Source organism: Nannobrachium achirus, assembly GCF_963921795.1.
Source record: "Nannobrachium achirus genome assembly, chromosome: 14".
Taxonomy (NCBI): domain Eukaryota; kingdom Metazoa; phylum Chordata; class Actinopteri; order Myctophiformes; family Myctophidae; genus Nannobrachium; species Nannobrachium achirus.
The window spans coordinates 34,627,134-34,648,539 of NC_137821.1; the positions used below are offsets into that span (position 1 = coordinate 34,627,134).

The 21,406-nt window shown below is 45.0% G+C and overlaps 1 protein-coding gene across 1 annotated transcript in view; it reads left to right on the top strand.

Moving 5' to 3' along the window:
* The window catches only part of chd3 (chromodomain helicase DNA binding protein 3), a gene marked incomplete at its 3' end in the record, with an annotated part of 45,827 nt that extends 26,311 nt beyond the window's left edge, over positions 1 to 19,516 (top strand). Inside the window, exons 24-39 of the mRNA XM_080741821.1 lie at positions 420 to 597; positions 815 to 901; positions 2,227 to 2,312; positions 2,780 to 2,913; positions 4,248 to 4,392; positions 5,598 to 5,760; positions 6,208 to 6,392; positions 6,488 to 6,710; positions 7,209 to 7,319; positions 7,444 to 7,575; positions 8,600 to 8,708; positions 10,319 to 10,451; positions 15,260 to 15,455; positions 16,144 to 16,328; positions 16,841 to 16,967; positions 19,221 to 19,516. Of these exons, the coding sequence (XP_080597947.1) occupies positions 420 to 597; positions 815 to 901; positions 2,227 to 2,312; positions 2,780 to 2,913; positions 4,248 to 4,392; positions 5,598 to 5,760; positions 6,208 to 6,392; positions 6,488 to 6,710; positions 7,209 to 7,319; positions 7,444 to 7,575; positions 8,600 to 8,708; positions 10,319 to 10,451; positions 15,260 to 15,455; positions 16,144 to 16,328; positions 16,841 to 16,967; positions 19,221 to 19,516 (2,490 nt within the window). The remainder of the gene's footprint in view (positions 1 to 419; positions 598 to 814; positions 902 to 2,226; positions 2,313 to 2,779; positions 2,914 to 4,247; positions 4,393 to 5,597; positions 5,761 to 6,207; positions 6,393 to 6,487; positions 6,711 to 7,208; positions 7,320 to 7,443; positions 7,576 to 8,599; positions 8,709 to 10,318; positions 10,452 to 15,259; positions 15,456 to 16,143; positions 16,329 to 16,840; positions 16,968 to 19,220) is intronic.
* Positions 19,517 to 21,406: the final 1,890 nt, after the last annotated feature.

A 21,406-nucleotide genomic window follows, 5' to 3' on the forward strand; every position in this document is an offset into this window, starting at 1 on the left:
CTACACTTTTAAATCAATGTTAATTTAAAGCTATAATGTCATTTATATATTTGTTTGATCTTGCACTGATCAACACACCCACACACATACAGTAGACAGAATACCTGGGCATTGTTTAGAATCGTGCCGTAATCGCACTGTCATTATCTGTTTTTGAGCGGCGCTCTCCGCTCCTACATGTGGCTTTGTCTGCATGTACGTTCTGTACGTCCCGCCCCATTCCACATTAGCCAAGCTCAGTGGGACACTTAATGAATCTAGAAATTCAGTTCCTAGAGAAACTGTGTGGGTTCGCTGAAAAAGCGCACAAAGTATATTATGGGCAGTACAAAAAGGACACATCCAAATTCTGTGGTGACATGCGAGCCCACAACTCATAAATAGCACCGCTCACTTCACACTGGGTGTGATCTTTTCAGATCGAGGAGATCGAACGAGAGATCATCAAGCAAGAGGAGTGCGTGGACCCGGACTACTGGGAGAAGCTGTTGAGACATCATTATGAGCAGCAGCAAGAGGACCTGACCAGCAAACTGGGCAAGGGCAAAAGAAACCGCAAGCCTGTCAACTACAACGACGCCGCACAGGAGGACCAAGGTAAGGGCTGGGCTCCCCATTCGAACCCAGTCTTTTAAATGTGTTCATTTCACACTCAATATTACCAAAGATATATTATTCTCTGCACTGGGCATGGCATGGTGAAGCACCCACAAGGTAGTGAGTACCGTTAATCGTTAGCTCATTATTGCTTGTAAGCAGTGGAAGTGAATGGGCCTAGCCTATTGACGGACCACCTCGCCATGTGCTGTTTCAGAGTGGCATGCTGATATTTCAGATAACCAGTCCGAGTATTCCGTGGGGTCCGAGGAGGAGGATGAGGACTTTGACGAGAGACCAGAAGGTAAGGAGCGATACAGAGTCATCACCCCCACCACCCCACCCCCCACTCTTAACACAACCAAGAGAGATGTGCACTGTAATAAAGTACACGTAAGCCTGGGATGAATTACCGTCTTGGAACGGATTGGTTTGCTATTCTTGGCTGTGTTGTTGATCTTGCCTGGTACAATGGAACGGATCAGGTTGTCCTCAGAACACATCTTGTGCTCCAGGCTGTCGAACGGCAGAAAAACGCTCCAAGCATTCGAAAAGGATTTGGGTTTACAGTATAACGACCCGTGTCTGCACACAGTAGATTTGAGTTTCCTATCATAACTCGTTCAAGATTGTGGGCAGGTCTCCAACACAGGTCTGGAGAAGTATGGAAAGTGAATTTGATCATTTCCAGCTCTGCAAAAAAATTTAAGAAAGAAAATAAGAAAAAAAAAACACAATAGCCTGTACATTTATTTTGAAAATGTTTTTCCATAAATTAACTATGTTTGTTTATGTGTAGATGAAGACGTGACAGGCTGTCATCTCACATATTAGTTGAGCCACAAAGCAATTATGAAACCTTTTAAAACTTTTTTGTGGGAAATAAAACCTTGTTTTGTTTTGTCAGATGTTTTTTTAATTAATATGTTAGATCATTTGCCCAAAATAGGGAAGCCAGGGTTGATCATCAGCTGGGGCAAAACAAGAATGTGAATTTCAACAACTGGCCCAACAATGACAGAAATAACACTTTTTTTCTCTGACTCTTTATTTATGTGGTTAACCATTTCATCCCACTGACATTCTCTGTTGCTGCTCTGTGTGTCAAACGGTCTTTGGTCCTCCTTGTGTTCACCTGTCTGTCCAGGGGCGAAATTAGATCTTATTCTGCGTGGGTTTTCAGATCAAAAGGGCCCTGTACTGCCGTGAGGGGGGCCCATAGATTAGGAGATTAGAGACCCCTGATATATTGGAAATGACAAAATACATATAGTCGTTGTCGGGTGTAAACCTCGTATCTCCAAGTTTCAAATTTGTATGTTCTTTTGCAAAGCAAAGCCCTGCTTCATCGTACAAGGCTGTCGCACAAAAATAGTGAAAACAGCAGATCTACAAGCACACACCGCCTTGCGTTGCGAGGCGTTGTGTGCTTGTAGATCGGCTGTTTTCACTAGTTTAAATCATTTTTAAAATGAAAAATGCTAAACCAACGGTTTTGGACATACAAGGTTTTCACCCGACAACGACGATAGCCTATGAATTTATAATACTGTCCCCAGTAGGGGGGCCCTTGGGTTTATTAAACCCATCAACCCTATACAAATTACGCTTGTGTGTCTGTCCCTGCAGGACGAAGACAGTCCCGCCGCCTGCTGAGGAATGAGAGGGACAAACCACTGCCCCCCCTACTGGCCAGAGTGGGAGGCAACCTTGAGGTCTGGACAATAAACAGTGCCCTCTATTTTTCATTGAAATGTTTTTTTTAATCATTAAATTGTGACAGTGCTTTATGCAATGGTCCCAATTTTACGTAAAATGTAGCTTGGACAATGCAAGGCCAAATCCTCTTGTGTCAATATGATTCCCTAACTAACACAGTGTTGATTTACCCCAAATGAGTTAAATTAACACTGATGATTTTACTATGTGGTAGTTTCACCAATATTACTGATTATCGTGATGTGATGGCCATGAGGGAATGATGATTTTTGTATGAATCTTTATTTGATGTATTTTAGACATAAGGATGTCAAATATAAACTTTTCACTTCAGAAAGGTTTGCTCAAATTCATACAAGGCCTTCCCAGGACAGTGGCATATTATGGGAATGTATTTCGCCCATATATTCTTTTAATTCTTTTGTGGTTGGATTTCACAATATACTGTCCACACTGTGTACAGGTGTTGGGCTTCAACACGCGACAGCGCAAGGCCTTCCTGAATGCAGTGATGCGCTGGGGGATGCCTGCCCAGGATGCCTTCTCCTGCCAGTGGCTGGTCAGAGACCTGCGGGGAAAGACAGAGAAGGAATTCAAGTAAAGCCCTTTGCACACAGGACAGTTGCGTTTTTTCCGTTTGCTGTATGAATAAAACGCATTGGATTTGGTGTGCAATGCTGTGCGGAATCGGCGCTGCGGATCCCAAAAGGAGTCATAAAAGGAGTGATGAGTTTTTTACCGCATGCGACAAGACGCACAAATCGAGCTGGTTTCGATCGAGAAAAAAACGCACGACCGCAGCCACTCGTCGCACGGCTAATTCGGATCCGGTGTGCATGAGGTCGTAGAGAATCATTGTTTTCTTTTTAAAAAGTGAAATTGTCCGTTTTATCCGTACGGATAAACGCGCCTGTGTGCAAAGGGCTTTAGACATGAAAATAGTGTCATTTTATGACATACCGTAGCTTTGTTCAATATTACAAGGTTCAAGGTTTCTTTATTGTTACATCTTGTGTATATGGGTACATACAGCACGTACATACGTACCAATAAGTGTTCAATTATTGTCCTCGCCAGGCCAAGGCCGTGGGCCAAGACTATGTTTTGCCCCCTGTTAGTCTGTCTGTCTGCACGCCCCTCTGTCAGTGAACAGCTAAACTCTGATCGTTCTGATCGTTCTGTGCACACACACTCCCTGAATGCCAGAGCAAAACCTCTGCATCAAAATGTTCACCTCAGCCTGTAATAGAGCCACCAGGAGGCCCATTTGTCCAAATGTGATCAAGATGGATCTGTCCAATTTTTCATAGTCCATCCTGATTGGCTAAGATTGGAATCTAAAGTTTGCAAGTGTGGCAAGTTTTGAACTAAATGCCTTAAATCATGCAGCGTTTGATTGCCGCACATTCCCACTAGGTTGAGGAAGAAATGCCACAACTTTAATGTGCTTGAAGTTGTTTGTGCAATGTTCTAAGAAGTTATAAACATCTATCTGTGCCAGTGTCCTTGGCATAATTTACGCTCAGACTGACTCACTAGAATTTGATTGGTCAATCAAGGCAATCCGGGGCCTCTTATTGCCTGATAGCATATCATTGTTCTGATAACAGACGGTGTCTGTTTACATTGCAATGGAAGCGGAAGCTGGTAAGCTTATAAATACTTTTAAATACTTTTAAAATCAGGATTCCATGTTGAATGATTGATTCTATTAATAAGTAGCCATGTAATAAGCAGCATAACACACAATGAGGTGTTCCTGATATTGGAAAATAACGCCTCACAATACTGTATCTGCTGAACTATACGTTATCCCTTATTATGTACTGAATAAAAAAACTAAAAAAAACTATCCCTTTATCTCTCTCTCCTCCCGTCCCATCTTCCACTTCTCCATCCCCTCTTTCCCCCATCCTCCTCCCTCCCTCCAGAGCGTACGTGTCGCTGTTCATGCGTCACCTGTGTGAACCGGTGGCCGACGGCGCCGAGACGTTTGCGGACGGCGTCCCGAGAGAGGGCCTGTGCAGGCAGCCCGTCCTCACCCGCATCGGGGTCATGTCCCTGGTGAAGAAAAAGGTCAGGGAGCAGGGGGGACTTGGTCTCTTCATCTCCAGGCATGACATGACAGAGAAAGCAGGCTGTAGGACTGTCACGATGTGACATTTTACATGACGATTAATTGTCATTCAAATAATTGGTGATTAGCGATTTAATTGTGTTTTTGTCGTTGACAATTACATTTCTGTTTGGCTTTTAGGCTTTGAAGTTGCATATGGTAGATGACACATAACCTAAATATACAAAGAAATTACTGACATATTTGACAACTTTCTACTTAAAAAAGAACATTGATAGTGGAAATAGCCGATGCGACGCGTTGTGAGCTTGTAGATCTGCTATTTCCACTATTTTTGACATGGAAACGATTATGGCGATTATGAAAAATAATCACGATTATGTCAAATAATCACGATTAGACGATTATGTAATAATTGTGACAGCCCTAGCAGGCTGTGTCACTCTCTTCCTGTCCCACTCGGCGGGTGTTTGCCCTAAAATATCTCAGAAAAGTGTGAATCTTTCATCTAAATAGAAGGCTTTAATTATGTTTTGAGACGCCTTAAAAACGTGTGTTATTTTTCCTTACACACTGGGAGTGTGAGCTGCGTGACGAATAAATGATTTCTCTCAAGGTTGATTCTCAAGGTATTCACGGAGAAGAATTACTTTGCTTTATTACCGTGTAATTTTGGCTTTCTGTGTGGATTTACACGCTTGACACAAACATATTAATGCAAAATACTCACATGAACTAAACGCTCCTTTTGTGTTTGGCCCTTTATCCTGTGCATATGAAGGAGAAATCAACCTAGTCGTACATATTCTGATACTCTTCCCCATTTGCGCGTTGTTGTTTTATCTCTGTGTTGTTTTCCAAACGGAATTAGAAAGGAATTAGAAAGGAATTAGAAAGTCATCACCCAGTCCTCCATTAAGCCTGCTGAAACCTGCAGACGCCCTCATGCAGTCTCAGTTTTAAATACACGCTGAACTGCCAACAGTGTAAAGCAGGGACATGGGGGTGACTAAAGTAAATAGAAGAAGAGTAACAGGGTAGGATTAGGAAAGTGAACGTACTGTGTGTTTGTCTGTGTGTGTGTGTGTGTGTGTGTGTGTGTGTGTGTGTGTGTGTGTGTGTGTGTGTGTGTGTGTGTGTGTGTGTGTGTGTGTGTGTGTGTGTGTGTGTGTGTGCGTGCATGTGCTTGCGTGCGTGCGTGCAGATCCAGGAGTTTGAGCACATCAACGGGCGCTGGAGTCTCCCGGAGCTCAAGCCTGAGGTCAGTATAGAAAGGCCATCTTCCAGAGCCTCCTCCCCAACCATCAAGACGTCCACCCCCACACCCGACGCCAGCTCCAACAACACACCCTGCACCTCCACGCCAGGTAGACACACACACACACACACACACACACACACACACACACACACACACACACACACACACACACACACACACACACAGACACACACACACACACACACACAGACATATATTACAGAGAGAGACATTCATGTAGGCCTACACACAAGGTCCAGCAGGGGGCACTGCATGAAAGGACCACTAGCATGGTCAGGATCTGAAAGCCAGTTGGATATGACCCCCAGTATTGTGTGTGTGTGTGTGTGTGTGTGTGTGTGTGTGTGTGTGTGTGTGTGTGTGTGTGTGTGTGTGTGTGTGTGTGTGTGTGTGTGTGTGTGTGTGTGCGTGCGTGCGTGCGTGCGTGCGTGCGTGCGTGCGTGCGTGCGTGCGTGCGTGCGTGCGTGCGTGCGTGCGTGCGTGCGTGCGTGCGTCTGTGTGCGTCTGTGTGCGTGCACGCTTTCTCTGGCAGCTACACCTGCTCCCTCAGAGAAGCTAGAAAAGAACGGGAAAGAGGGGGAGAAAGAGGAGGAGAAGGAGGAATCGGAGGCCACGTCGGAGAAAGACAAAGACAAAGAGAAGGATAAAGCCAGAGAGAAAGAGAAGGATGATGGGAAAGAGTTGGAGAGCACCCAGAGCGGAGGAGACCCCGAAAAAGTAGGAAATAAATGTTTATATTCAGCAGTGCCTCGACTTCCATCTTTTGCCTGACGGGTCAATGATGGAGCTGCTTGTATATATTTCCCCCCCAGTCGCCTTCTGAGACACAGGAGACGGACGCGTCGCCCGGACAAAAGCCTGAAAACAAGGGAGAAAGCGACTCGAAGGAAGAGGAGAAAAAAGAGAGGATGGAGCCACCGCCAGCGGTGTCACCGTTGCCATCGCCAGCGGAGGAGACAAAAGTACCGGAGGAGAGCAAGGAGGAGACGAACCAAGCGTCCAAAGAATCTCCCCCGGTCAAAGATGAAAAAGCTGGTAACAGCAACGACGGAACAGTGGAATTTAACCTTAACTACAGCTAACCTATGTCTAGGCTTCAATAAACTAACAGTATCTATCTGTAACTGTAATGTGTTAACTATATCACACCAAACCCATGTGAACTAAACTGAACCAGTTGCAAGCTATAAACAGTTACACCCCTGACCAAATACGGATGGTCCAAAGGCTGAACAGCCACTAACTTCAGACAAATTTAAATGTCATTCATAGCACATATAATTAAACAATGGACATTTCAATAAACTCATAGTTTTACTTATCTGATTGGTGAATTGTGATTTCCCAGATTGATTGACTGATCAAAACAAAACAAAAAAAGTATTGATGAATATGACCACTTTGACCCAAGTTGAAAACAATCACACATTGAGATAGAAACCAGGTTAGGGCAGATTCATGCAAACGTCATAATCGAGGGCAGAACTATTTTGTATTGTTTAGGGTGATTGACAGACGTGTCTCTCCTTGCAGATGGAGACAAGGAGGCAGAAGAGAAGGAGAAAGACAAGTGCGTGGAGCCCGCCGCCTCATCAGACGCGTCAGACACCAAGGAGAGATCAGAGGTGACTGACGTGAAGAAGGGTAGGTCTTCAAATCCTAGTGTTCTCTCCCACTGCCACCGTGACTATGACACTGTGACTGACACTGTCTATTTCCTGTCGTTATCAGTTTGCATATTGTTTTTTGTGTCTTTTTGTCACCACAGAGGAGGTCAAAGGTGAAAAAGAGGTGACGAAGGAGATCAAGGTAACCAAGGAGGAGGTAACCAAGGGCAATGGGAAGCCTCCCTTGGAGCGTCCACGCTTCATGTTCAACATCGCAGATGGGGGCTTCACTGGTGAATATGTCTTCCACATACATACAGATGTGCCATTTCAAAATGTCACATGAACTGCCATTGGGAAGACAGTAGCTTTCCAGTGGATTGGAAGAACAGCTATTTTTGCTATTTGTGTGACCTCTGACTTCGAAGTTTAAATCTACCCATGAAGGTGGATTCTGCTTTTCAATAGGAATGGAGTGATTTCTTGACATTTGCGGATTTCTGCAAAAATACGCTCCATTCTTCATAAATAAATTAAGGAAAAGTATAGCATGAAGACTTGAAAAGGCACATCTGTACATACATACATGCGTACATACCTGCAGTATATGAGCTCTGCCTCTTTCCTCGTGGCTGAATATTGCCTCAATCACACATTTTTATCAACCCTCGCTTCCCTAATCTTGGCATGTCATAGTAGTTAACAGTCGTGACTACTACTTGCGAGCTCGTAGATAATCTATTTTCAGCTAAGGGATTTGGTGTAGATAGAAAAAAGGAGGGGTCCAAGTATACATGCCTGGGGGGACCCTGGTCAATGAAGTATATAGGGTTTAAGTGGTTAAATAATTCTCAGACATATTCTGGGCAAAGCTCACAAAATGCCTGGTTAGTGCAGAGGCACCTCTGTTTTCCTAGCATGCGTTTATCAGCATTGACCAAAACTGGGTATAAAACATACTTTCTGTTTCGCCCGCCGTACATTCTTGTGAGCGCATGCTCTCACTGGACCTGACCCATCGTCTCACCTCATCCCTCAGAGTTCTCCAGTGTTCCTTGCTCTCCGTAACTGGCTTCTTCCGTCTCTTTGGCACTCACTCACCACATTGCAAAACAATCATTCTCAGTTGGGAGAAATAGAAATCAACATTGAGGTTTGAGGTTTGCTGCATAATAGACCAGCGTCAGCCATAGACTAGGATGAGATCGAATTAGGAGTCGGGGATATGGTTAATTGGTTTATTTGTAACAATGTTTGACTGATATAAATATATTTAAACCTTTGTTTCCTCTGCCTTGGATTTGCTTGATTCCACAGAGCTACACACTCTCTGGCAGAACGAGGAGCGGGCCGCCATCTCCTCGGGGAAGATGAACGAGATTTGGCACCGTCGACACGACTTCTGGCTGCTGGCTGGAATCGTGCTGTATCCTTGACAGCGGTTGCACAGGCGATGACCCCACGGTGTTTATTTTTCTATCGGCGGCAGCGACCCAATGTAATAAGTCAACAAGTCAGCCATGGCTTACTAAATAGTAAACTGTATCTACTGTAAGCGCCATGTGGCAGGATAATTAATAGAGATAGATAATGGAGAGCTGTGAGACGAATATGCTTGCAGAGGTGAGGCTAAGTGGGGGGAAATAAGCAAGTGGGATACAGACCTGTCGCAACTTGTAGATTCTCATTCACACCTTCTATTTTTAGATAATTGATGAGCCAAATCTAAACATCTATGTTAAGCCTGTCGTGTTCACTGTTGTTGCCTGTTTTGTCTTGTTGATGAAAGGCTTGGTGAGAATGTATCCCGCAGCACTATTAGAGATCACTTGGTTCTTTCTTTATCTCTGGCTTTGTTTGAAAGTGTGCTGGATCAGGTGCAAGCCACTTAATCTCTTATCACTGATAAAGGATCAGTTTTCCATCTGGTTAATGGCTATAGTTAGGGTTCATGTAAGATGAAACGTCCCAGACTGTTGCTACACTGAGCACTGAGAAGCAGCAGGCCAGGGCATAATGCTTTTAAGAGTTCAAACTCATGAGATGAATTTTCCTTCCTTTTAGACTTTCTCAAAAGTGGATACAGCGCTGTCAAGACTAATATCTTTTCTTACTACTTATATTTTATACGTTTTCTTGGTCCCTCACAGGACAACAAAGTTCTGACGAATAGTATTCAAATCATATAGACCAGTCCTGAAACGCAAAACAGACCAAAGGACCACAAACATCCAGGATAACGCACAAAAACAACAAAGACCCAAATTATACATACCACAGAAAAAAGAAAGCAAACACGGCACGCTCAACCATTTTATTTCTAAAGGTCCTTACACTGCAATTCATTCACCCCAAACTATTTTTATTTATTTAAAACACTTTAAAAGTGTCACCAGTACATGCATAAACAAGGTTGATTTTCACTGCAAATAAAGGCATCAACCTATGAATGAGACATAAATAATATGAATAGCTTGATGCAAAATATGCACTGATGCATTTTTCTTTTGATCGTTTATTCTTCTGAAGACCTTAAGTCAGGACCCGACTGCCCATGTCCCAGCTCCACTGCAGTTCCCACCCACCAGACCCTCTCCACCGCAGCATCTCCAAAGTCCAAGCACGCTAACATCTGCAGCTGAAACCCTCAAATGCACACAACGCTGCCATAGACAGATGGGCTCCCCATTCCCCAACTACAATGAATGACATCTTAAATATTTTCCACATTCACTAATGTATTCTTCCAAAACTTGTTGACAACTTTTGGAAAAAGTTGTCAAGACTGATCTTGCATCAGAACGCAGACAGAATTCGTTTGATTGCAGATGTTTATAATCTTTATATACTGTATGACTTGTGCCCAGCAGCAAGTAAAACATCGCTACTCTGATTGTTATTCTAGTCGCACCCCCGACCCCACCCTAACCCTTGTAGCTTCAGGGCATTAATGATTACCGTCAGGACTAGTGATCTATTTCAGTCTGTTTTGCTACCAAACTCCCATGCTTTTCTGTGACCCTTGACCTGTGGCAGTCATGGGTACGCTCGGTGGCAGGACATCCAGAATGACCCCCAGTTTGCCATCGTCAACGAGCCTTTCAAGTCGCAGGCCAACAAGGGCAACTTCCTGGAAATGAAGAATAAGTTCCTTGCCAGACGATTCAAGGTAGGACAGAACTTGATGCTGAACACACACCACACCAGTTTTTCTCAAACCTTTACATTTATTTCAAGGTTTCCCCTTAAAGGACAACTTTGGTTTTTTACAACAAGGGTTCATATTTTAGATTGTAATTAGAGAAAAGAAAAAGTGAGTGTTAAAATGTTTTCATTTACTTCGTTCTATTGTTTTATCACATTTACCGTGCTAAAATGTGGGGCATGCGTACGCATGGGGGCAGGGCTGTGCCGGAGAAATGCGGGGCCCTGTGCGTAGTCCTGTGCGAGGCCCCCCCCCCCCAGCAGCACGGGTGTGATTGTTTGTGTGTATCTGTGCGCACATGATTTTCAGTGGCTGTGCATCTATAAATGCAATGGAATTATGCAGCTACTCTACCTCTAAAACGGTAAGACAGTAGCATGTTTATTCTGCTGCTTTTATTGTCCACAACGGATAAAGTCATTATGAGGACACACACACACACACACACACACACACACACACACACACACACACACACACACACACACACACACACACACACACACACCACCGCTCACTTTAAACTTGGTTTGATTTTTCCCCCTTCTCCATCAGCATACAGTATCAGGTACTGTAGCTACAATTTCGACAGTCCAGTAACTACAAGCCCTGGCTTCTCTATCCCACAAAAACATCAATCAATCATGTAGCCACATGTATCACAGTCAAGCTCAAATGATAAATAACAATAGTGTAGCATATGCCCGAAGATGGTGTATGAAACAACAGATGTCCATACAATTAGCATAATTAATTAATAGTGTGGTCTCAGTTGTTATATGAGATACATAAAGGTTTCCTGTGCAAATAAGCCGAAAAGCTTACTCAGATCTCCTTTAATTGACCTTGTACCAGTGAACTGTACTGTCATGAACCTTTTCCTATGCAAACCTCTAAAGTCTTCAATCAATCAATCAACCAACCAATCAATCAGGGATAGATAGCACCTTAACTCTGGGGCTGCATGGAGGCACTCCAACACAATAGTGCACCAGTTATTTAACCACTAATGTTTCTTCAAAACCCTTAAGTGTATCCAGTAATTACAGACAGCAACGTTAGCTTAACTTAGCTTAGCTCATTTGAATATCTTTTGTTTACAGTTGATCCTCTGGTGCCCCCACATCAAGCCCTATTATAAATCCGGCCCTGGCTATCAATCAGACACTGACAAGATCGTCAGATGAGTTAGATGAGGGGATTCCTCATAACTTTGTAGAACATTACCCTGGCCTTACCTCACGCAGATATGATGCTCTCTCTCTCTCTCTCTCTCTCAACTCTCTCATAAGTTACGGAAGGGAAGGGGAAGGGAAGGGAACGCTGAATCGATGTAGGATCCCGTACGTGTCTCAAGACTAGATACATTAAATCCCATAGCCCGAAGGGACAGTCAGCCTTTCACTGGTTGTTGCTGGTTGTCAGGGAGATATCACAGCCAATCGGTTGACAGACTCTGTCTCCGTCCTGCAGATTGCGGTGTTTGTGTGAAGATTTAATATGAAAACAAAACTAAATCAATTAACCAAGCCTAGCGCGGGGCCCTTGCAGGTGCGGGGCCCTGAGCGACCGCACCGTTCGCTCTACCTTTGGCACGGCCCTGCATGGGGGCATCCGTACAAGTGGCTAAATATGTCTTTTTAGACACAATAAGCCAGCAGTTTCTTTATTGCTATTTACAGTAACACTTCTAGCCCCCATAAGTCACATCCAACCATGAAAGGTTGCGTTGTATCTTGGGAATGGGCTTATTCTGTGTAAAATTACATATTTAGCCACTTGTACGCATGCCCCCAAACACTGAAATAAGAATCTCTAAAAACAATAGAAAGAAGTAAATTAAATCAATTTAACACTCATCTTTTATATTCTTTAATTACAATCTAAAATATGAACCCTTGTTGTAAAAAACTAAAGTTGTCCTTTAACTCTTGACAGTATACAAATGGAACCAAATGGACCTGTTAGGGTCCATTTGGTTCCATTTGTATGCTGTCAGAGTTACAGACTTGTATGGGTCAATTTAGACCCCCATAAAGAAACCCACAAAGTCCCTGGAATCCACTTTGAGAACCACTGCACTACACAATTCTGACTATTCTGACTATATTTAATCATAGCCAGGATATCCCAGTATCCCACGCAACCCGAAAGACATCACTAAAAATTCCATGTCCCAGTGTGGCTTTCTCCTGCCTTTCTCTGGGTCCCTCAAAGGTCATGAAATATCTCAAATTGAATTATTTTCAATTCCTGGCCCAGGACATTGTAAATAGAGATTAATAGCCTCAAGGTTTCAGAGGTCCCATAAATTAGATTTTCCCAGGAAAATGGGAATGAATAGATTTGTACTATTTTTCTAGCAGAGCCTCATCACACAACTTGATGGGTTCTATTTTACTTTTTCTCTGTTAAGCACGTGTGCTTCATTTTATGCTCTGTAAAGCACTTTGAGCTGCATTTCATGTCATGAAAGGTGCTATACAAATAAAGTTTTATTATTATTATTATTATTACAGGATGTCCAGTTTTATGGTTCACTTTCATGATATTAAAAAGGCATTACAAAGTCATCAATTCACTAGAAAACGTACATCGAGCACACACTCACCCAAAGGAGAATCGCTCCCTGTCTAAGGGAGATATTAAAGACAGGGTGCTCACTACAGCATGGTCATCAGGTATTATGATTAAATACTTGAAGGAAGACTTTTTTCGAAAAAAGTGTACAGAAAGTGTTAAAATTGTGTTTTTATTGGGCCATACCTACCTGTTCATTAAGTCGCTCTGGATTAAGAGAGTCTGCTAAAATAATGTGAATTGTATTCTTTCACAGTGAAATTAACACTCTGGATTTTGTGTAGGTCACTGTTCCACAGAAGGACATAATATGAAATGATAAATTGCTACATGACCACAAGGGCATCGATATGGGCAGCACAGCGTTAGAGCATATGACTTCGGGCAAACATTTTAATTTCAAGGATCCCCAGTTTGGTATATATACTGTACAAGGCAGGGGTCTTCGATGTTTTCAGGCTGAGAGAGAGATGAAGCAGGGACCCCCTCTACATATTGTATAAATGTGTGTTGCAGATTTTCATCGATTTCATAGATAGACTCATAGACTTGTTTGACAGCACTGTCATCAGTCTATGTTGGATTCATGTTAATGTGTTTTTTTCAGACATTTAACCACTTAAATCGTTGATATTCTGTAAACTTAACCTTTCACTCTGTACTTGGTCTGCTCTTTTTTACCTCTACACCAAACCTATTTGCCGAAAATAGCCGATCTACAAGCTCTCAACGCCTAGCAGCGCAAGACGCTGAGAGCTTGTAGATCTGCTATTTTTGGCAAAGGTTTTCCTCTATAAATAATGTTTATAAATAATAAATAATAACTAAAATGCATAGCAGCGTCCACACCAAAACTATAACAACAACTATGTGGACTATATCATTTGGATCACTCTCTGAGCAATCTCATGAACGATAATACATTGACAGCCATGCAAAATCCATGACGCACTCTGTCTCACTCACCAGGCTCGGAAAGTTTAGTTATTAACGGAGGTGAGGATTATGTATTGCCAACCCTAGCTGGCTAGCTGGCATTACATCAGGACTCTGGTAAAATTATCTTGCATTCTCATAATACATTTTCAGTCAGATTATTCATGCATCTTTCAGCACCATCTCTCTCTCTCTATGCAGCACATTTGTTCCACTGTTTGCAATCGTTCATCAGTGTACAAATGTACACATGGAACCCCAAAGTGGGGTCTCCGGACCGTACTTTGAGAACCGCTGACCTAGAGTAATCCCTCCCTGACCAGAATAGGCCTTCACATGGGTAGCACAGCCTTAGAACATATGACCTATTTGGGTGACAGCTGCCCCAAGACCCAGATATTGGCCCGGTGGTATTGCTGACCGCTGCGTTTCCGAAACGGCACTCATCCTGTTTTTGACTGGCTCACATGTTTTAGATCCTGACCGCAACATCCTCATTTATCTCTCTCGTTCTCCCTTGGTGTCTCTCTCTCTCTCTCTCTCTCTCTCTCTCTCTCTCTCTCTCTCTCTCTCTCTCTCTCTCTCTCTCATTTTCTTCTTGTTCATTCTCATCGTCTCTATTTTTAAGACTGTGTATCATCCATCTAAATCAACCGTCAACATCGGCAAAAAGATAAATAAAAGCACTAAAAGATGAAAGAAAGTACTTGGACTCAGATTTTCCTAAAACATAGAATTTGTTGAGTTCATGTCGGTAGCTGTATCTAACTCAAATGACCTCTTTTGCTACCATGCTTTACACACAGACAGGCACGCACACACACACGTCAAATGTTATCACAGTTGGAAGCTTGTGTTGGCCCAAATAACGCATTGCTGTAATCATGCCAACCAAGACATTGATACGTTATATAAAAAATAAAAAACATTAGAAGCATGCGAGGAGAATTGCATATAATGGTGGAATGATGACAGAGGAACGAATGAACTCAAATTAACCGCCCTAATGTTAAGGAGAAGAAGAAGAGGTTTCTAAGAAGTTAGATAAGGGGGGGGGGGGGGAAACCAGCGCAAGCCTCAATTTTTCAATCTTTCGATTCAATGTGTGTGATTATCACTTTCCCGGCTTTCGTACAACCTGTTTCTTTGTCGCCCATCTCCCCATCACGTCCTAAATCTTCCCCTCGGGAGTCGACCACTGACCCCGGCTCCGTCCTTCCCCGTCACTCACCCACCTGTCGTTTGGTCCCCTCCAGCTGTTGGAGCAGGCCCTGGTGATTGAGGAACAGCTGCGGCGGGCGGCCTACCTGAACATGACCCAGGACCCCAGCCACCCGGCCATGGCACTCAACCACCGCTTTGCTGAGGTGGAGTGTCTCGCCGAGTCGCATCAGCACCTCAGCAAGGAGTCCCTGGCCGGGAACAAGCCGGCCAACGCCGTCCTGCACAAGGGTGAGAGATGGGGAGGTGTTCGTGTATGTGCATGTGTGTGTGTGTGTGTGTGTGTGTGGGGGGGGGGGGGGGGGGGTGTACAATGGTCCAGAAGGGTGGAGTTGGTGAAGAGGCGTTTGCACGTATGCCAAGTGTGTAGTCACTTCTTATGCACATGTGTGGACATGTAGCTATGCGTTTGGTTCTGTGGCAATATGCAGTGTGCCGCGGGCGACTGGTGCGTATTTATTGGGCATGTGGGTGAAAGAGATAAACAGCAGAAAGAAAGACAAGAGCACATAGAGGGAGAGAGAGAGAGAGAGTCTGTCTTGTTGCAGGCTCCATGTTGCTCTGCCAGGAGCTGGCTTCTCACAAAGCCACACGGATAAGCTTACGCAGTGTGTTAACAGATAGCTCCAAACATTCCCTCACTCACTCCCTGGCACGCTCGGCCATGTTTATATTTTGTTTTCCTCAGGACGATAATGCACTCAGGTCTAGTGTTTCGCCGCACACTGATATCGTACGCCAGTGTGTGTGCCCGTAGCTGTCTTCACCAATATAATAACCGACGTTGGTGTTCCCCAGTACAAAGCAATAAATCTCACAGTGTTAGGATAAGGGTAGGACTATATAATAGAGGCTCTCTCACCCACCAGGCACGACTTGAAGTGGTGTGTTTCTTTCGTTGTTGTTGTTGTAATGGCAGTGTTGAACCAGCTGGAGGAGCTGCTGAGTGACATGAAGGCAGACGTGACCAGGTTGCCGGCCACTCTGTCCAGAGTTCCTCCCATCGCCGCACGGCTCCAGATGTCCGAAAGGAGCATCCTCAGCCGACTGGCCAGCAAGGGCACGGAGACACACACAACCCCGGTTAGCTTTAAACCCATGCACGTGCGTACAAACACACACACACACACACACACACACACACACACACACACACACACACACACACACACACAGACACACACACACACACACACACACACACACACACACACACACACACACTCACACGCGCGCCAAACCTAGCCAGCTGCACTGGATAAAACGAATGATTGCAGTTGTTAATATATTTTCCAATAGCTCGCCACCTGTGTGTTCATATCAGCCCCTGATTGGCCGGTACCTTACATGAGAAACAGGTGGCTTCATACTAATGTTTTTCATGTGAAAATTACAGAACAACAATGTCATTGGCTCACTGCTGCCAACTAAAACAAACACTAAATCATTTCGCTCCCTTTCCCTCTAACTCACTCTCTCTCTCTCTCTCTATCGCTCTCTCTTTCTCTCTCTCTCTCTCTCTCTCTCTCTCTCTCTCTCTCTCTCTCTCTCTCTCTCTCTCTCTCTCAATCTCTAACTCTCTCCCCCTCTCTATCTCACACTCTTTGACCTTGCAGCCCATCCCTCCTGGACCCTATGCCACCCCTCAGAACTACGGAGCCCCCTTCACCCCCGCCCCCCCGAGTGCCCTCCACATGGGGGGAGCCAACTACAGTCAGATGCCCCCCGGGTCCTTCATATCAGGTCAGTGTGCACAGCGACCATCACCGTGACACGCCCTCACACATCACTGGAGTTCCTAGAAATGTTGAGCAAGACTATATGTTGACATCTGTCAGTTAATAGCTGCTGCAGAGTGCTACTGTGTGTGTGTGCATGTGTGCGTGCGTGTGTATATACGTTTTGGATAATGCTGCTTGATTTGATCTGTATCAAATGTGGCAAGTTGGCCGTACAGGAAGCTGGATTTGATTGCTTTGGCAACGTGCGCTGATGATGGTCAAAAACCATCCAAATGTTGTTCCCATTTAAAGATATCCCTCGAAGTATTCTGCCTATATATGGTGATTCTGTTGTGAGTTGTGATTTACTGGAACACTACAAACGTACGAATGGGAATTATCAAAGGGAGTGCTGACTCTTAGAATCCCTTTTTCTTTTTGCTGATTATGTTTATGGTGCTGTGTGTGTGTGTGTGTGTGTGTGTGTGTGTGTGTGTGTGTGTGTGTGTGTGTGTGTGTGTGTGTGTGTGTGTGTGTGTGTGTGTGTGTGTCTGAGTGGAGGTCTTTGCCAAAGTGGCAGACTTACCTTGCTGAATATATACACATGGTGTAACTTTGTTTTCTTAAACTTGATAGTGTTATCTTTTATTATCAGTTGGATTGCCTGAAGCACTTACTTATAAAAAGAGAGGAAGACATCTATGGCAACGTTTTTGTTGTGGTTATCAGCAAGGCACCTGCTTTTAGACATTCCTAAAAAATAAAAAATAAATCAATGCACCATATTCAGGGATTTTCATCCCTTAACTAAACTCAAAGCCATAATACTCAACTCAGCAGTAATGACACGTTGTGCAACAATAACTCAGCATCTGGAGCGCTATCAAGTGATTTTTTTGTTCCCTTGTGAAGTATTATTCTAGCATCCATTACTTATAATATTAAACTAAGTGCTTTTTAATTGAAATCTTAAAATCTCCATGTATTTCTTTTGCTTGGGTCCATGCTCCAACACCCACAGTCTGCAGTCTTTCAGTGCACGTTGGCAGCGAGTGAATTTATTTTCTCATAATCACTGTAACAGCATATGCTCGCCAGACACTCTCTCGGCTCAACGTGTGTATTCGTGTTCCGAGACGTTTAGATAGCAGAGATGTGGTGGAGATAACTAGTAAAACCTGATATTCCCTACTGGTAGTGCCCAGAAACCACAACACCCAGCTCTCCCAGTCCTTGTGCCTGACTCGCACTGAGTACATCTTGATTTATGTAATTGTAGACTGAAACATCTGTCAAAGGCATTGCATTTTGGGGAGCTAAGGCTCGCTCTGAAAATGTCATTATGCGCAGTCCGTCTGCTTCGAGTCCGTGCCAAGAAAACACTGGGGCCAGAGGACTTTGTACCAAGGTATTTTGAGAGGGACAGAAACCTCAGAGGAGCTCGGTTGTGTAAACGTCGTGTTGCGACTTGTGAACTAGACGAGGGCTGGGCCCGAACGCTTGGCGTTCAGAAATAGTCGCTCGCAAGTTTGTGTTGCTCCGTGGGTGTTGCGGGGGCCTGGCTTCATTGCGGTGAAGCTGAACACAGCTGAGCCGAGCTGTACACAGTTTGAACACGCTGAACCCTGGCAGGCCAGAAGTATTCAGCGAATGGGGCCACGTTTGTGGTCTTGATTGGGGTCGCGGTGGTTAGTGACCCCTTTTTAGACTGAGCCAAAGAGGGAGAGAGAGAGAGAGACAGAAACAGACAGAATTGTAAAACAACAAAAATCCTCTGATTTTCTGACCCCCCCTAACCTCCCTCCATCAACAGTCCTCTCCTGAGACTGGCTCCCGTCTTGCCCCCACTCTTGAGTACACAAAACATGTCTGAAAATAAGCATGTCTGCCATGTTGCTTTTCAACCGTAGGGCGACTACTTTAGCTGCACTCCGTGAACTCACCAGAAAATGTAATGAGAAATCATACAGGCCGTTAAATGCAGACTTGAGGATGCAGAGTCAACGTGTCCTTCGATGGCGATGCCTCGACACTGATCCGCTACCCCAAATTGCCTTGTGGGAGACGGAGTTTCTGACGCGTCAGCGTTACTGCCCGGGTGACACCTGGAGGAAGCCTCTCCGTCACCCCTAGAGCTGCTCCCGCCATAGAGAGGAGTCTCTTCACACAAAAGGAGCGCTGCAATAATAGGCCCTCCTTCCTCCACCTGCACCTCCACATCCCCCTCCCCAACCCAGAGCCTCCACTACAGTCTGCCGCTTGTCTGCCCCCACAGAAGCCGCTGCTGCCGCTGGGGCCGCCGTGGGAGGAACTGCGGGGGGAGCGGCGCGAGGTCCCGACAGCGGAGTCAACGCCAGCGCGGCGGCCGCCGGCGCGTGCCAAAAGACCAAGGAGCACGACGTGATGCAGCGGCAGCGCGTGGTGGACCTGTGGAAGGACGGCAAGTCGGAGGGCGCCATCGGCCAGGAGCTCAGGATGCCCAAGTCCACCGTGCACAGCATCATCGTCAAGTACCGCCTCAGCAACACCGTGGAGAACCTGCCGCGCAACGGGCGACCCAAGAAGCCCTGAGGCAGGCATGGACGGACGGACAGACAGACAGACACACAGGGAGGACGGACATACACAGCCGGATGGATGGACAGAAGGCGGAAACCACGGGGGACAAAATATGACCAGCCTTTTTGTATAAATCTAGCACAGTGTCAGAGGGAAACACGTGGAAGGAGAGTTGAGGCTTTGAGAGGAGAAAAAAAAACACAGATGATCATTGTTGTTGGAATGTGAGGGGAAAAAAAGTATTAAAAGGCATGTAATGCAAAAAGCATAGAGACAGAGAAATGGGACTGGAGAAGTGAAAAAAGGAAAAAATGTCAGATGGACTGGAGGGAGGGGAGGAGGGAGGAGAAGAGGCACAGAGAGATGCAGCGGCGCTTTGATCCAGTACAAGAAAACAAGCAATCAACAGCAAAGAGAGAGAGAGAGAGCGGGAGAGGAGCGGGAGGGGATGGCTGGCAGGGCAGAGAGGAGGGAGAAGAGCCCAAACATCCAAATGGAGAAGTGAGAGGTGAAATGCTGGCTGCCTGACATCAAACACTAATGATGGCTATGGAGAAAAAGACATGGAGAGAGAGAGAGAGAAATGTCTGGCCTGCAAGACTAAAATGCTTGAGTACAAAGGGAAGCAGAGAGACAGGGGGCTACTGAACACCCCCCCACACGCACACACGCACACACGCACACACACACGCACACGCACGCACGCACGCACGCACGCACGCACGCACACACACACACACACGCACACACACAGAAAAAGAAAAAGAAAAATCTGAACGATTTTGGCGGAGCAAAAGTGTCTGAAAGAGCCCAGCAGAGAGGAGAGTATGTTAATGTAATCAAGCCGGAGAGCGGTTCAAGAATTCAGATACGAGGGGCCGAAACGGAGAGAAATGCAAAGAAAAGGCAGATCTGGGGTTTGTTTCTTTTTTTCTTTATCCTTTCACTCACTGGACAAGTTTCACGACATTCTTTTTCCGTCGGCCCCCCCTCCCGCTCCTTGAAGAACCCCCGGACCCCTGAACCCCCCACCTCCCAAACCATTTTTTATCTGTCCACCGACTGAACAAGCCTGCCCCTCTGCTCCAACCCATACTCCCTCATTCCTCCACAACGCTCCACTCCTCCTCATCTGCTCTGCCTCTCGCAAACTCTCTCCCCCTCATGCACTGGTATAACTTTGAGACCTCACACACACGCGCGTGTGAGCGCGCACGCACGCACACACACACACACACACACACACACACACACACACACACACACACACACACACACACACACACACACACACACACACACAACCTGCAAACCTGCAAAGACCTCCGTTTATTGTGCTCTGTGCGCACAGCTGAAATCCAAACTAACGCTGAAAGGAATGGAGAAATAGAGAAAGGATAGTATAATATACTACTTTACTTGGACTCTTTTGCCCTGGCATTCCAAAGCCCAACCAAGCATAAAGAAGCACAAATATAGAAACTGGAGCTGGTTTTGCTCTGCTGCCTTTTTGTCCAGTCGCACCAATCAGCAGCAGCGTTCCGGAGAGAGTTGACCAGTGGGATGAGAGTTATACAGTGGTGTTGATATTGGGCTTTGTACTATGTACTGCAATATAAATCTTATTTACTGTAGCACCTTTTTTGCAGGGGGTCACTTAAAGAGGAATACCACTCAATTTATGAATTTAGCCACTTAAACCCTCTAGACTTGAGTCTAGCTCTCTACCTGAGTTGGCTCTGCACTTCTTCCCCCCAGTATGTCGTAGATGCTGCTGAGGTTCATGTGGTTAAGATTATTGCTGCCAATTCTATAGCATATGACCACACAATATTTGAGCAATGGTAAAGAATGTTGTAAAATCATACACATAAAGGTATCTCTGCAAATGAGTGACATACT